The sequence below is a fragment of the Trematomus bernacchii genome, unplaced genomic scaffold (genome assembly GCF_902827165.1).
Source record: "Trematomus bernacchii unplaced genomic scaffold, fTreBer1.1, whole genome shotgun sequence".
Taxonomy (NCBI): Eukaryota; Metazoa; Chordata; class Actinopteri; order Perciformes; family Nototheniidae; genus Trematomus; species Trematomus bernacchii.
In genome coordinates, this window is record NW_022988159.1 from 1,498,724 (window position 1) to 1,515,069 (window position 16,346).

Genomic DNA, 16,346 nt, shown 5'->3' on the forward strand with positions numbered 1-16,346 from the left:
TATTCTAGCTTTGTTCTGAACTATGGTCAGAAACATACATTTCCATTACTCAGAAACTGCACATTATCCATGTATAATGTATAATGGACTGTCCCGAAATGCAGCTGGCAGCCAGCGTCAGTGAAATGTGTGTACCGGTAATTGTCCCCGGCAGACGAGGCTCCAGATGTCACAGCGACGTTATCTCATTATCTCCAGCATTGGGAAATGCTGCAGTTATGTTTCATGATATCACTGGGTTTAAATGTCCAACAAGTTGATCTACTGTGCAGCAACAATTAAAATCATTCCTCTAAATCTGCTGTTCTTTCACTAAACTTCTATATCTTTGATTTCTGTCACTAGTGGACAACTGAAAATACTGTATATGGACAGTCTTTGCGACTACACCCACACCCACACCCACACACACACACACACACACACACACACACACACACACACACACACACACACACACACACACACACACACACACACACACACACACACACACACACACACACACACCACACACACACACACACACACACACACACACAAGGAATAAAGAGGGGGGGGAGGCGAGGTGCCAAACAAAAAATTAAAATGGAGGCCATCATAAATAAAGCATCGAGGCATTACACAAGAGTGGGGGAGAAATAATGAGAAAAACAGCGAGGAGAGACCGAGAGGCATCATTTCTTCTGACTGCTGATGTCATTTACCTGCATCAATATTTCACAGCAGAGATGGAAGAGAGGGGGGAGAGAGGGGGGGTGTGTGACAAAGACACAGAGGGTGTGAAGCAGAGATGAAGCTAAGATTCAGAATCAAAGAGTTCAAATGGAGAGTGTGGAGCTGAAACAAGGGGAAGTAATAACTTAATTTCTCCTCCGCTGCAGGAGTGCTTGTGGGAAGGAAATGATACTAATACTCTATTAAACTATTTGAGGATCTTCATTTGAGGATTCAGTGAAGAGGGGAGATGTTAAACTATGCGCAAATGAAATAATATTCTATCTAACATTGTAACTTCTTAAAGAGAATCCAAATGTGTTTTTATCCAGTGTGGGATATTTTAGAAATAATATCAAATAAATAGTCAAAAATGTTTATATAAGCATAAGAAATTAAAGTAACATTGTAATTGCAATAAGAAGATAAAACAATAAAAAATAAAATAAAGATAATATCAAATCAAATAAATAACATAATAATAAATTAGTATAATCATGAGAGATTAAAGGGGACCTATCATGCAAAATGCACTTTAGTACGTCTTTTCTACATGAATATGTGTCCCCGGTGTTCCAGGGAACTCACCAAGTGTCAGAAAACACAACCCTCTCTATTTTCCTCCATACCCAAATCTCTAAAAAAGGGGCTGCAACGGATCTGATAAAAACTGATCCAGATTTGAACACTGTCCTGACGTCAGGACGGTGGCGCTACGGCTATTGGGCCAACTCCACCAATCAGGAGGAGACAGCCACGGCCATTGCCGTTCCAAAGCGCTGGAGACGCTGTAGTACATATGCCAGGCCTCTAGATGGTGCTGTTCTCACAGAATCTGCCCAGAGCTAGAAATGGTCAAATTGAGCGAAATGAGGCATGGCTAAAATGCATGATCTGTTTGGTATTTTGAAAAAAAAAAAGTATAAATATGCCTTATATAGGTATGGTCCTACACTATATTATTCAAATATAGCATGATAGGTCCACTTTAAAGTAAAAATGGGCAAGTAAAAAAAAAGATAAGGGACCTCACGCAGCGTCAGTAAATAAAACCCTCTCTCTTTTCCTCCGTACCCAAATCTCTAAAAACGGGGCTACAACGGAGCTGATCCAGATTTGCGTCCGATATGACGTAATATCTGAAATGTGGACCCACGGCCCTATCAGAAACGTTGCTATCAGAAACAATGCCCGACTGTTTTGGACGTAATATGGTCGGTGTTTACATTAGCATCGCTAACACTCAGAGCTAACCTGTACTGGAGAGCATGTGTGTGAAGAAGCAGGAAATAAAAAGGAACTCACCTTGTGGTATAACCGGCAAGAGAGAAAGCCTTTGAGCTCCATACTGTTTCAGAAAGAATCCTTGATAATCCATGATATGGCGTTTCATCACGGCAGTATTTAGTTTAGACAGTAGCTGCCGGGTCCCGCATGAGCTCAGACCCTCCTTTTTTACTTTTTTTAAAGCTTTATACGCCAAATCAGCCCTTTTGAAACAGGAAGTGAAATAGAGGGATATGAGGCATGGCTAGAATGGGTGATCTGTTTGGTATTTTGAGCAAAACACTTCATAGACATGTTTTTTATATATTTTTATATATCAGAGACCTATGCTATTGCCTAAAAATAGCATGATAGGTGACCTTTAATTTAAAATAGAAAAAATGTGTATGGACACAAGAGGTTAAAGTAAAATGTGCAATAAAAGGATCAAATAAAATACAAATAAAAAGTCAAAGTAAAAATGGGCAGGAATAAAAAAAAAATATTCATCCAACTGTAGTTATGAAGTTAATGAGAAAGTTTGCAATGAATAGATCAAATAAAATAAATTGCCACATGCTCTTATAAACAGCTGAATATTAAACACATCTCCTGATGACAGGGTGTTCATGCACACACTCCCATTGCTACAGGGGTTTATTAATAATTAGCTCACTGCAATAATGGCTAACATGCTTCTAGGCCCACTTAACACATCAAAAAAGAAATCTCAGCGCCACTAATGCACCATCTGTCTCAGCTTCATACAGTGGCTCCTCATGGGTACACTTAACAAATCACTGGACGTTATTAAATCACAAGCAGCAGTGGTGGATGAGAGCCCTTTGAACCTTGGTGTCCAATAATTAATGCTAATGCCTTTAAAATATAAAGGTAGGGCATGAAGGCAGAGGACATACCAGGTTTCTATTGTGGTTTATCATCATTGTTTAAATATTTGGGGAATAAAGGGCTGAAATTAGACCTTATCATCTTAAAATGGCAAGCAGTTCAGTGTTTCCCATACATTGATTTATTTGTGGCTATTTTCTTTTTTTTAAATTTTATTTGGTGGTGAGGTGGGCTGATGATCGGAAGGTTGCGAGTTCAAATCCCGCCTGGAACACCACTACTAGTGTGCCCTTGAGTAAGGCACTTAGCCCTCAGTTACTCCAGGGAGAATGTTTTTGGGAGAATAAACCCCACAGATCCTCAACTCCGGTGTGTCTCACTCATTAACAACGCAACACAGAGCAACAAGAACGTTGTCTACAGTAGCCATGAACTCGCATGTATTTTCTTATTTGAGGGGGGGGGGGGGGGTGGATGCGTGGGCCACCCGAATAGGTTAAGGGGCTTTTGGCTTTTCTTGGACTAATATTTCCTCTGCATGTTGACATAGACTTGATTTTATATTGAGGTGATGAGTCCAAATTGCACGATAACAACTCTAACAAAGAAATAAGCTTTTAACTAGCCACCAACCGCTAACTGTAAATCACATTTTATTTATTATATATCATTTATTTATTAGATTATAACATATATTATGTTATATTTTATTTATTGTTTATTTTATTTGTTCTATAATGGAACAACTGTCACAAAAAACAACCTAAGACCTATTGTATGTGATAAGCTTAGGGGCGGGACATCTCTAAACAGTTGACCAATCACCACAGAGCCGGCCAGCTAACCAATCAGAGCCATTAAAGCATTGAGACATGTCATGTAGAGACACTACATACTGATATACACCTGAACATCAGCAGGAGAGGACTCTTTAAAGTAGAGACACTACATACTGATATACACCTGAACATCAGCAGGAGAGGACTCTTTAAAGTAGAGACACTACATACTGATATACACCTGAACATCAGCAGGAGAGGACTCTTTAAAGTAGAGACACTACATACTGATATACACCTGAACATCAGCAGGAGAGGACTCTTTAAAGTAGAGACACTACATACTGATATTCACCTGAACATCAGCAGGAGAGGACTCTTTAAAGTAGAGACACTACATACTGATATACACCTGAACATCAGCAGGAGAGGACTCTTTAAAGTAGAGACACTACATACTGATATACACCTGGACATCAGCAGGAGAGAACTCTTTAAAGTAGAGACACTACATACTGATATACACCTGAACATCAGCAGGAGAGGACTCTTTAAAGTAGAGACACTAAATATCACTATATTACTCTACATTTCTTAACAAAAAAACCTGCCACTAAGTTACTGAGATTACAAATCAAATCAATACCACCACATTGACTCAGTGTTGTACTCTTTGTTATCCCCACATGTACTGAACCTAACAACTAAAAGGCTCAATTATTTCCCAGGAATAATGCAGCATGCTGCGGGGAATCCATAACGAGATTCTTTTGAATTTCACTACAGTGGAAACAGTAATGGCTTTTGAAAAGTACATTTGAGAATCTGACCTTTAACGTAGCACCCTATCTGGGATAACACATATGATTGTTAGCTGACTTGAGTGCAAACTGTGCTGTGTTATTGTAACAGACAGATTCTGGTAATGTGTGAAACGTAGAACATTTCGTGATTCATCCTTTTCATTAATACATTCGAGGAAATGTGTTTGGTCATTCAGTTTCTGCTACACATCTCAACCCGAGCACTGTGCTGTGATGATGTGAAATACACGCTGGAGGGTTCACCCTTTACACCACCTAATGAAAAAACACTCGTAATTCTTTACTTTTCGTTTATTTCCTCAAGGCACGTCTGACTTCTGAGCACCAAAGGAGTGTGTTGGGAACCAAAGTGATGAATTTATAGATTCTTTCGTGGTATTTCCTAGCTGAGAATGGTCAATTTTAAGAACAAAATCTTGTATTTCTTTCCTTACTTCTCAGCAAAGATCCAGCCTTAACAAAGTAATTTACGAGCTGCACAGAAACGGGTTTACACACAAGCCTCGGAGCGACGGATGAAGAATGGTCTGACAGCGCTGTGTGCTTGTGAATGATTGAAAATGTGTACAGACTTCAATAATTATCCCCGACATGTGAAACTAATGGAGCTCCTTAAAGTGCCTCAAGTGTAAATCATTACTCGTGCTAATAGAGTTACACTGACACCAAAATGACTGCAAGAAGGGACAATAGTGTGTTCTTAAATTATGTTTACATTAAAGTGATGTTGGGGAGAAATATGAGCATTTACTGAAGGTCTGTGGTTAACATGATGTTCTATAAACGTATCTTTGGCTGATGAATTATTGAAGGTCACTAATTGCATTAGACGTAGCTTTTTGACAGTAACCGTTGGAGCGCATCATCTTTGTGTAAAAGACGCCTAAATTGCTTTCTGTTTAAATGTGTTCAGATTGAGAGCAAAGCTAGTTTTAGATATAATAATGCAATGGGATACATAATCAATACAAAGTCAGGGCAGTTTTGAAGAAGGTACAAGCATGTCTTCATTTAAAAAAGCTAAGTTACAGCAGCACTACTTTTTAAACAAGAGTAACTTTTTAAAGAGGCCCTATTCTGCTTTTTGGGATTTTCCCTTCCCTGTGTTATGTAGGTTTTTGTGCATGTTAATGGTCTGCAAAGGCTAACACTCCCTCACACTCTTGAAACTCCTGTGTTTACTTCCACAACATAATGACATCACCATGTAACACTCGCACTAACTATTGGCTTTCGCTCCAACACTGAAATGATAGGTTAAGGGGCGGGACATCTCTAAGCTGGTTGTCCAATCACAACAGAGCCGGCCAGCTAACCAATCAGAGCAGACTGGGCTCTGGTTTCAGACAGAGGGTGAAAAGAGGTGCTGCAGCACAGACAGTATGAGAACAATAAAGAGCTTTTTGAACATTAAAGCATGGAGACATGTAGAGACACTACATACTGATATACACCTGAACATCAGCAGGAGAGGACTCTTTAAAGTAGAGACACTACATACTGATATACACCTGAACATCAGCAGGAGAGGACTCTTTAAAGTAGAGACACTACATACTGATATACACCTGAACATCAGCAGGAGAGGACTCTTTAAAGTAGAGACACTACATACTGATATACAACCTGAACATCAGCAGGAGAGGACTCTTTAAAGTAGAGACACTACATACTGATATACACCTGAACATCAGCAGGAGAGGACTCTTTAAGTAGAGACACTACATACTGATATACACCTGAACATCAGCAGGAGAGGACTCTTTAAAGTAGAGACACTACATACTGATATACACCTGAACATCAGCAGGAGAGGACTCTTTAAAGTAGAGACACTACATTACTGATATACACCTGAACATCAGCAGGAGAGGACTCTTTAAAGTAGAGACACTACATACTGATATACACCTGAACATCAGCAGGAGAGGACTCTTTAAAGTAGAGACACTATACATACTGATATACACCTGAACATCAGCAGGAGAGGAACTCTTTAAAGTAGAGACACTACATACTGATAGACACCTGAACATCAGCAGGAGAGGACTCTTTAAAGTAGAAGACATACTGATATAAAACCGGAACTCAGCAGGGAGGACTAAGTAGAGACACTACCATACTGATATCACCTGAACATCAGCAGAGAGGACTCTTTAAAGTAGAGACACTACATACTGATATACACCTGAACATCAGCAGGAGAGGACTCTTTAAAGTAGAGACACTACATACTGATATACACCTGTAACATCAGCAGGAGAGGACTCTTTAAAGTAGAGACACTACATGCTGATATAACACCTGAACATCAGCAGGAGAGGACTCTTTAAAGTAGAGACACTACATACTGATATACACCTGAACATCAGCAGGAGAGGACTCTTTAAAGTAGAGGGGGACAAGTGAGAAAGTGAGACACTACATACTGATATACACCCTGAACATCAGCAGGAGAGGACTCTTTAAAGTAGAGACACTACATACTGATATACACCTGAACATCAGCAGGAGAGGACTCTTTAAAGTAGAGACACTACATACTGATATACACCTGAACATCAGCAGGAGAGGACTCTTAAAGTAGAGACACTACATACTGATATACACCTGACCATCACGCAGGAGAGGACTCTTTAAAAGTAGAGACACTACATACTGATATACACCTGAACATCAGCAGGAGAGGACTCTTTAAAGTAGAGACACTACATACTGATATACACCTGAACATCAGCAGGAGAGGACTCTTTAAAGTAGAGACACTACATACTGATATACACCTGAACCTCAGCAGGATGAGGACTCTTTAAAGTAAGAGACACTACATACTGATATACACCTGAACATCAGCAGGAGAGGACTCTTTAAAGTAGAGACACTACATACTGATATACACCTGAACATCAGCAGGAGAGGACTCTTTAAAGTAGAGACACTACATACTGATATACACCTGAACATCAGCACTGCTGATGTTCAGGTGTATATCAGTATGTAGTGTCTCTACTTTAAAGAGTCCTCTCCTGCTGATGTTCAGCAGGAGAGGACTCTTTAAAGTAGAGACACTACATACTGATATACACCTGAACATCAGCAGGAGAGGACTCTTTAAAGTAGAGACACTACATACTGATATACACCTGAACATCAGCAGGAGAGGACTCTTTAAAGTAGAGACACTACATACTGATATGAAACAAAAAATGAACGTATGTCCCCTTTAAGTCATAACAAATGGTGTAATGATGCCCCGGTATCCAATTCTCTCTAAACAACCATGTCATAAACAGACATTAATATGCTATAGTATAGGGCTAGCGCTGATGCCCTAAAACTCATTAGCTTGGGTCGTTTCACCTTGATCGAAAAATGTAGGCTTATCCCAACAAAATAACAAAGATGACCGATGAAAAATAAAACCAATATGTCAAGTTTCTGTCTAGTTTTGATATCAGTCACACACACACACACACACACACACACACACACACACACACACACACACACACACACACACACACACACACAACACTCACTCAGACACACACATGGTCCATATGTATGGGCGTAATGTCTTCACAGTTGGTGCTTTGGGTGTTTTGTGTGAATAAATGAAATCGGGAAACTCAATCTGCCAATCATAATACATAACATAACATTCCCTTTAGTACAAAAACCATTTCTGGTCTTTCTGGACTCAATGCAACAGAAACAGAGCAAGTTTGACAAGACACAAAGTCAATATCTGGTCTCGTTACACTGGATTGAAACAGAAATATTCGTTAGAAATGTGGATAACATGCTCACCACAAAGTAGCTCTTTAAGATCGTTGGTGGCTCCTAGTACAGGGGATGACATCATATTTGATGGGTAACATTTTTTTTTTTACAATAATTTGTACATTTAATTTGAGAGGTCACGAATAAATTATTGATGCTGATTGACGCACGAAGATCAAATGTGGGATTATGTCCAATTAAGGGTTGGGGGGATTGGCCAATTATTGGCTAAATGCATTTTTCCCCGTGTTATTTTCATTTGATTGTTCCAGTTTAAGGGTCTGCCCCAAAAGAGCGAGTGCATTCTTACATCTAACTCTCTGGAAAAAGGGTACATGTGCACAGTGCTACTCACAAACCAGTGTGCATGTATCTGATATTGCCAATTGATGGGGTGACATTTGGAAAATATACCATTTCGCCCAACACAAATCTCTATGCATGATTGTGTAACGCTCAATAGTGTTAGATGTTCGGAAATTGAGAGCAAAATAATGTTACAATGATTTGTACATTTCATTTGAAAAGAGCACAAAGATTACAAAGTGGGAATATGTCCAAATTAGGGTTGGGCGATTGGACAATAATTATATTGGGCTTTTAGCTAAATCCATATTTCCAATGTTTTACCGTCATTTATATTTTTAGTTTAAGGGTCAGGGTTAGGGTTAGGCCCCCAAAAGAGCAAGTCCAAGATCAAATCTCTCTGGAAAAAAGGGTTTATTTGGACTAAACCAGAGTTGGGGTTTGTTGGAAAAGTGGACAGATGGTAGTGGGCACAGTGCCACACAAAAAACAGCTTGAATTGATCTGCTATTGCAATTTGTTGGGCTGACGTTGGGGAAAATTAAACATATCGGCCAACACAAATCTCTATGCATGATTGTGAGACGCTGAATAGTGTTATATTTTCAGATATTGAGAACAAAATAATGTTACAATGATTTGAGAAGAGCTATATCACGAATACATGATTGATGCTGATTGCAAAAAGATTAAAAAGTGGGAATACGTCCAAATTAGGGTTGGGCGAATTGGACATTAATTATATCGGGCTATTGGCTAAATCCATATTTCCAATGTTTTACCGTCATTTGATATTTCTAGTTTAAGGGTCAGGGTTAGGGTTAGGCCCCCAAATAGTAAGCTCAACTCTATCTCTCTGAAAAAGGGTTTATTTGGACTAAACCAGAGTTGGGGTTTGTTGGAAAAGTGGACAGATGGTAGTGGGCACAGTGCCACACAAAAACCGGCGTGAATTTATCTGTTATTGCAATTTGTTAGGCTAACGTTGGGGAAAATGTAACATATCGGCCAACACAAATAGTTCAATGGTTTTTGATTTTCAGAAATTGATATCTGATCATTTGTCATCCAACGCTATAGCCGTTTTTGTACAATCATTTTTCTCAATTTATAATCTCGTTCCATGCGTTGGCGTGCACCGATGCACAGTCGCCTGTAATTGTACAGCAGGCTACATCCCAGTTTGTGGTGATCTTTTTCCAATATCTCCCTGGAATTGTCATGCATCATCATTTCATCTGAGCTGCTGCTGTCATTCAAGTTGCTAATGAAGAGATATGAAGCTCCTCTCTGGATATTTAACGCTGCATGCACAGAGGAACGTGCTCCAAAGCTTCACGTGGAATACAATCGTTTCTTTTTGATCAATTACAACAAACGTGATGGGATCTTTTCTGCATCACTCCAGGAACAAGGCGTGTCCTGTGAGGCCGTCACTGATTGGACGCCTCGGGTGAAACAGCTGATGATGGGACAGCATGCTTGGTTGAACAGCCGCTTCCTTGTTGACCACTTGACCACTACTTTAAAATGGTATTTGATTCTTTTTTACCAGATGCAAAATGCTTTCTTAATGATATTTTCATGTTGCAGAAAAGCTATATTTAATATGACTCTTTGAAGCTCTTTAAAACTTTAAAATGACAACATATATCTTTTTAAATATTGTTTTTATGATGTCTTAACACCAGCTTGAAAGACAACTTATCACAGCCCTCTTGATTTGAAAATATTATGTTTGTTTCAATACGAATCCAATTAGCATTATGTTGGGCATGTGATAACATCTTATGTTTTTTGTTTACATTACCTTGTGTTTTATTTAACTCTTAAGTAGGTCAAGCACAAGTTTGTGGACTTTGGAAAACCCTTTGAAACTCTGGCTTTACTACATGAAGCTTAACATAATGTAATTCAAAGCACATGTTCGTACACTCATTTCTTATGTCCGTTAGTGACCATTTTTTACGCTTCTTTTAGAAATGTTTTGTAGAAAATGTAGACACTGGCGTTAAAAAATTGTGCCAGTCATTGTTCATACACTGTCTCCTACAGTGTCATTGTATCCTAAACGTTTGGATATAATGGTTTAAAGGACCAACTTAAGAAAGCAAATTGTTGGAATTGTAAATAAGCAGACGTGGCATTTTAGATGTCAAGTGATCTTTGTAACCTCAACTGACCATTAGACCAATGAAAAGACATTAAGACGAATGGATCCTTGTCTTAGCCAATCACAAAGCAGCTAGAGACAGTTAAAGGTCAGTGTGTTGGGTTACAGGTTGTACAAGGAGGAGAGTGTTCAACACTTTGTTGGCTCGATGGTACAGACGGACAGTTCATCGGCTTTTGGGATTAGCCCCGGAAAATGAAATGAAGGGGGTGATAATTGGTTGATTGGCTGATGAACCTGTTGCCGGGCGGATTCCATGCATTTGGGTAGCCCTGATCGGGGGCTCTTACCACTATGGATATCCGGACTCGTTTGGACGGCCTCCTGAGTTCAGGAGACACGGGGCTCTCCACGTTGTTGTTTTTCTTTTTTTTTTCAATGACCAGAGATAAGCACACATTGTTAACATAGTGTGACTTTGCAGAAAACACTTTCCACGCCACTATGACGAAGATTTCACTGCATTAGAGTGGTGCAAGAATGAGTCCTAAAAACCTGGAAATAAGTCAGCATTTTACCACTTACAATTCCCTTGCCTCAAAGTCAACAGCGTTAACTTCAAACGTTAGCCGCCTTTAGCTTAGCGGTGGTGAAGTGAAGTCATGTGACCGTGCTGTAGTTCCTTCATACGCTAACGTTAGCCGCCTTTAGCTTAGCGGTGGTGAAGTGAAGTCATGTGACCGTGCTGTAGTTCCTTTATACGCTAACGTTAGCCGCCTTTAGCTTAGCGGTGGTGAAGTGAAGTCATGTGACCGTGCTGTAGTTCCTTCATACGCTAACGTTAGCCGCCTTTAGCTTAGCGGTGGTGAAGTGAAGTCATGTGACCGTGCTGTAGTTCCTTCATACGCTAATGTTAGCCGCATTTAGCTTAGCGGTGGTGAAGTGAAGTCATGTGACCGTGCTGTAGTTCCTTTATACGCTAATGTTAGCATTTTACTTCTAGTGATTCAACTGGTGTTTATATGTGGAGATTATCCTGCTGAACAAAATGTGTAAGTATCATAAACGTTTGTTTGGAAAAGTTCTTGTTTTATGCAATCCAGTCGGAAATGTCATTGCTTTTTGTCAAGGGAATGAGTGTGATGCTAATTTCCATGTCGGCCTACAAAAATATGTCATCCCTGCACCACTCTGTACTGGGAGGAAAGAAATTGAAACGCTAGGAAGAACGCCGTTAGCGTGGCGCGACAGGAGTCCAATTTTTATGTTAAAAGACAAAGTAAAAAAGGTTTTAAACTGAGGCGGACTGAAATTATGCAGTGTGTGTGTTCTCTGTGTGTGTGTGTGTGTGTGTGTGTGTGTGTGTGTGTGTTGTGTTTTTGTGTGGGAGGTACTGTACTGTGGAGCGTGAAGGACTGTATGTGAGAGATAGCATAAGACTGTGTGGGTGTGCAAAATGTGTGAACGACAGGATGTGTGAGGCACTGTGTGTGTGTGTGTGTGTGTGTGTGTGTGTGTGTGTGTGTGTGTGTGTGTGTGTGTGTGTGTGTGTGTGTGTGTGTGTGTGTGTGTGTGTGTGTTGGGTGTATTCCAGGACATGGCTCTCTCACCTCCAGGCCTTCTGTGTCGGGACTGGCACAGAACAGGCCCTTTAAAGCAATGCCTGAATCATCAGTTGGGCCTAAAAAGAGGAGACAGAGAGAGATTCAAAATCAGTGAAATCATCAGAGATTATTATTCCATCCTTTAGATACTTATGAGCCCTCTGTTTGCTGACTTTATATCTAAAAAAGCATTATAAATACAGCTGCATCATCTGCAAAGAAACTGTCCGAAGTGACTGGTCTTCACTTGAATGGAAACGTTGTCACATTCAGCTCTACAGAAGACTCTCCAGCACGTAGATCAACATGGGAACTTGGGGTTGTGCCTGAAATTGCACAAAGAACTTTCTAAGTCCAAGTTCTTCACCCCAGGTAAAAACCAAATATCAAAAGTTCCACACACTCTCGGTCCAAAACAAAATTCATTATTAAACTTGGAGAAAAAAAAAGTGTCAAACCATATCACAGCCTGAAGGAAAACACAGTGGAACGAAAACACAGAAACTCTATTGAGCTCCTTTTAAAATCTGACTCATCCTCTCCTATGGTTCTCACCGTCACACTTGGCAGACTTCAGACACACACACACACACACTTTTTTTTTCAGCGCCACAGTATTGCCCTCAGACTGTATTTTTCTAGAAAACCCCCTGCACATTCTCACACACACACACACACACACACACACACACACACACACACACACACACACACACACACACACACACACACACACACACACACACACACACACACACACACACACACACACACACACACACACACACACACACACACACACACACACACACACACACACACACACACACACACACACACACACACACACACACACACACACACACACACACACACACACACACACACACACACACACACACACACACACACACACCCTCCCTCTGCCTGTCATCTACAGACAAAAGGCTGCTTAATATTGCCGTCTCCAAAATAGCAGATATGTTCACCATTAGAGGTATACTGTACAGTATATAAATATATCATATTCATGTTGCTGTTTTTGAGATATGACACCAGATTATGAATTACATTTAATTGTATTTATTCCAGTCTTACTGTTTCTTAATTACAGTACACCCAAAATATGTATTTGAGACATTTAAGACATGTAGGGTTGAGAAACAGTAATAGGCAAACTTTTGCTTTTCTTCCACATCTCCACATATTTATCTATAATTAGAGTTTACAGTTTTTATTCTACTGGACAGTATTTCATTTAAAAATTGGTTTATCTGACATTATGTTTTTTTGTACATTTGCACCACTATGTCTATTGCAATATTTGTTTTAATGTTGAATTTATCACATGTTGCATTTTTAGATTGATAAGATGTTCATTGCCAAGCTGTAGCTGTTATGCACAGATGAACAATAAAGCTGTTGAACCTTTGAAGCATTTGTTTTTGTCATTTTTTTTAATCTATTCAATACGTTACGTCAGGGCTATTAATATTGGCGGCCCGCGGGACAAATCCGGCCCGGGGTGATATGTACTGGCCCTTTGAGAATAATGTTAAAACGTAATCACATTTTTTCATTTTTTTAAAGATTTTTTTTTGGGCCAGAGTGCCTTTATTCCAGAGAGGGTGTTACATTGAGAGATAGAGGGGAAGACATTGCCTGAAAACTTCGGCGGGCTCGGGTTTCGAACCCACCTACTAGCTACTGTAGTGTATTGCATCTCTGCGTGGATGATTAGATAATTTCACCTAAATTAAATGAAATGAAATGATGTTGAAGGTTAGATTAGCTTCACATGTAGGCCTACTGAGTTCCGAGCCATTTAGATTTATAAAGGCCTTGGGGCTATGTTGTTTGATTTAATTAAACACACTATATGCACTCCACTATGCTGTTGTAGTATTTACTGTATCTGAAGCTCTTAATATGATTGCTCATATTTCAAGCCATCTTTTTCCCGGCCCCTTGCTTTGGATCATTTTCATCAACCGGCCCCCATTCCAAACTAATTGAATAGCCCACGGTTACGTCATTAATACGTCCTAACATGTTTATTTTTCATTATCAAAGAGACAGAAAGGTGTGATTCATGTGAGTTTAAGGACAGAAAAGCCATTAAAGAAACTCCTTATGGATCTATTACATCCAAGTTCTTTGCTTTTTGATTGCCTCTTCTGTCTAGTGTGTGTGTGTGTGTGTGTGTGTGTGTGTGGGTGTGTGTGTGTGTGTGTGTGTGTGTGTGTGTGTGTTTCTTACTGGTGGGGATCTCGGTGGGGCGCTCCACCACAGAGGGTCTCTTCAGTGCAGGTTTGAGGGGTTTTTGAGGGACTGTACGAGTAGGACTGAAGGAGGACTCCTCAGTGGAGATCTGCACACAAACACACACAAACACACACATCAGAAAACAACACTGAAACACACACACACCCTATTACTGCTAAAGAGCTCTTTCTGTAGACTCATTAAATAAATAGGTCTTTTATTTCCACAGTGATGAGATTGTGGCTCATTTGAAGCAGAAAAAGTAGAAAAGATATTAAAAAAAGACAAAAGGAAACGGTAGTTGAGATCTAAAAAAAACTCTTCCTCCGTTGGCCTCGATTGTGAGGTTTCATGACTTTAATGACTTTCCATGCTGGCATGTCCATGACCTCAAAAATATTGTAATGTGAGTTTTGAAGTGCTGGTTTTAACCCGAAAATGTTCCGCAGATCAAATGCCTCTCTGATGATAGTTAGAAATATATTCAGCTGTATTTCTGAGGCCATTTAAAAATTAATGAATGTTCTTCACATACTGGGCTGATAATGTCTTTTACTTTAGTGTTCAACATGAGCTAATTGGAGTTTCTGTTATACACTTCCCATTTGTTCAGGACGTCTTGTATACTATGAGTTTTAAATAAAGGAACAAAATGTGAGTAACGTTGGTGGGTCAGGCTTTATCGTTAACATGCATACAATGATTCTAGCTTTAAGGAAGGCGGGTTATCATAAACGCATTATACACTGCTGCCTATGTAGCTTCTGTCTCACACACACTAATGACTCTTTTGCTATAAAGGAACGACAGCACGGTCACATGACTTCACGTCACCACCGCTAAGCTAAAGGCTGCTAATGTTGGGCTATAAAGGAACTACAGCACGGTCACATGACTTCACGTCACCACCGCTAAGCTAAAGGTGGCTAATGTTGGGCTGTAAAGGAACTACAGCCCGGTCACATGACTTCACGTCACCACGCTAAGCTAAAGGTGGCTAATGTTGGGCTATAAAGGAACTACAGCACGGTCACATGACTTCACGTCACCACCGCTAAGCTAAAGGCTGCTAATGTTGGGCTATAAAGGAACTACAGCACGGTCACATGACTTCACGTCACCACCGCTAAGCTAAAGGTGGCTAATGTTGGGCTGTAAAGGAACTACAGCCCGGTCACATGACTTCACGTCACCACGCTAAGCTAAAGGTGGCTAATGTTGGGCTATAAAGGAACTACAGCACGGTCACATGACTTCACGTCACCACCGCTAAGCTAAAGGTGGCTAACGTTGGGCTATAAAGGAACTACAGCACGGTCATATGACTTCGCGTCACCACCACTAAGCTAAAGGTGGCTAACGTTGGGCTATAAAGGAACTACAGCACGGTCACATGACTTCACGTCACCACCGCTAAGCTAAAGGTGGCTAACGTTGGGCTATAAAGGAACTACAGCACGGTCACATGACTTCACGTCACCACCGCTAAGCTAAAGGTGGCTAACGTTGGGCTATAAATGAACTACAGCACGGTCATATGACTTCGCGTCACCACCGCTAAGCTAAAGGCGGCTAATGTTGGGCGTGATGACATTTCGTCGTGTAATTTAGACACTTGTTAGCATCCTCCATTTTTAAATTCACCAATGGGGCTTTTACTGACGTATTTTATCAGGGTTGCCAACTTTGGGTACCTGGCTGGAGTGAGATTTTGATATCATGGGTTTAATTGGGTTTAATTACACATATGCGCACGAAATGACTGCTATCGTGTCAGCAGCGGGACCTTAGCATATCTATAGGATATATAAACAATATATACAAATACACAATAATG

At 40.2% G+C, this 16,346-nt stretch overlaps 1 protein-coding gene across 2 annotated transcripts in view; it reads right to left on the bottom strand.

Annotated features, from left to right (window-relative positions):
* LOC117475891 (chloride channel protein 2-like) overlaps nt 1–16,346 on the bottom strand; it is a gene marked incomplete at its 5' end in the record, with an annotated part of 70,427 nt that overhangs the window by 19,906 nt on the left and 34,175 nt on the right. Inside the window, 4 exon segments of one of the 2 annotated variants that reach the window (XM_034122231.1) lie at nt 8,249–8,281; nt 10,991–11,065; nt 12,251–12,321; nt 14,504–14,615. In XM_034122231.1, coding sequence (XP_033978122.1) covers nt 8,249–8,281; nt 10,991–11,065; nt 12,251–12,321; nt 14,504–14,615 — 291 coding nt within the window. 2 annotated transcript variants of the gene reach the window in all.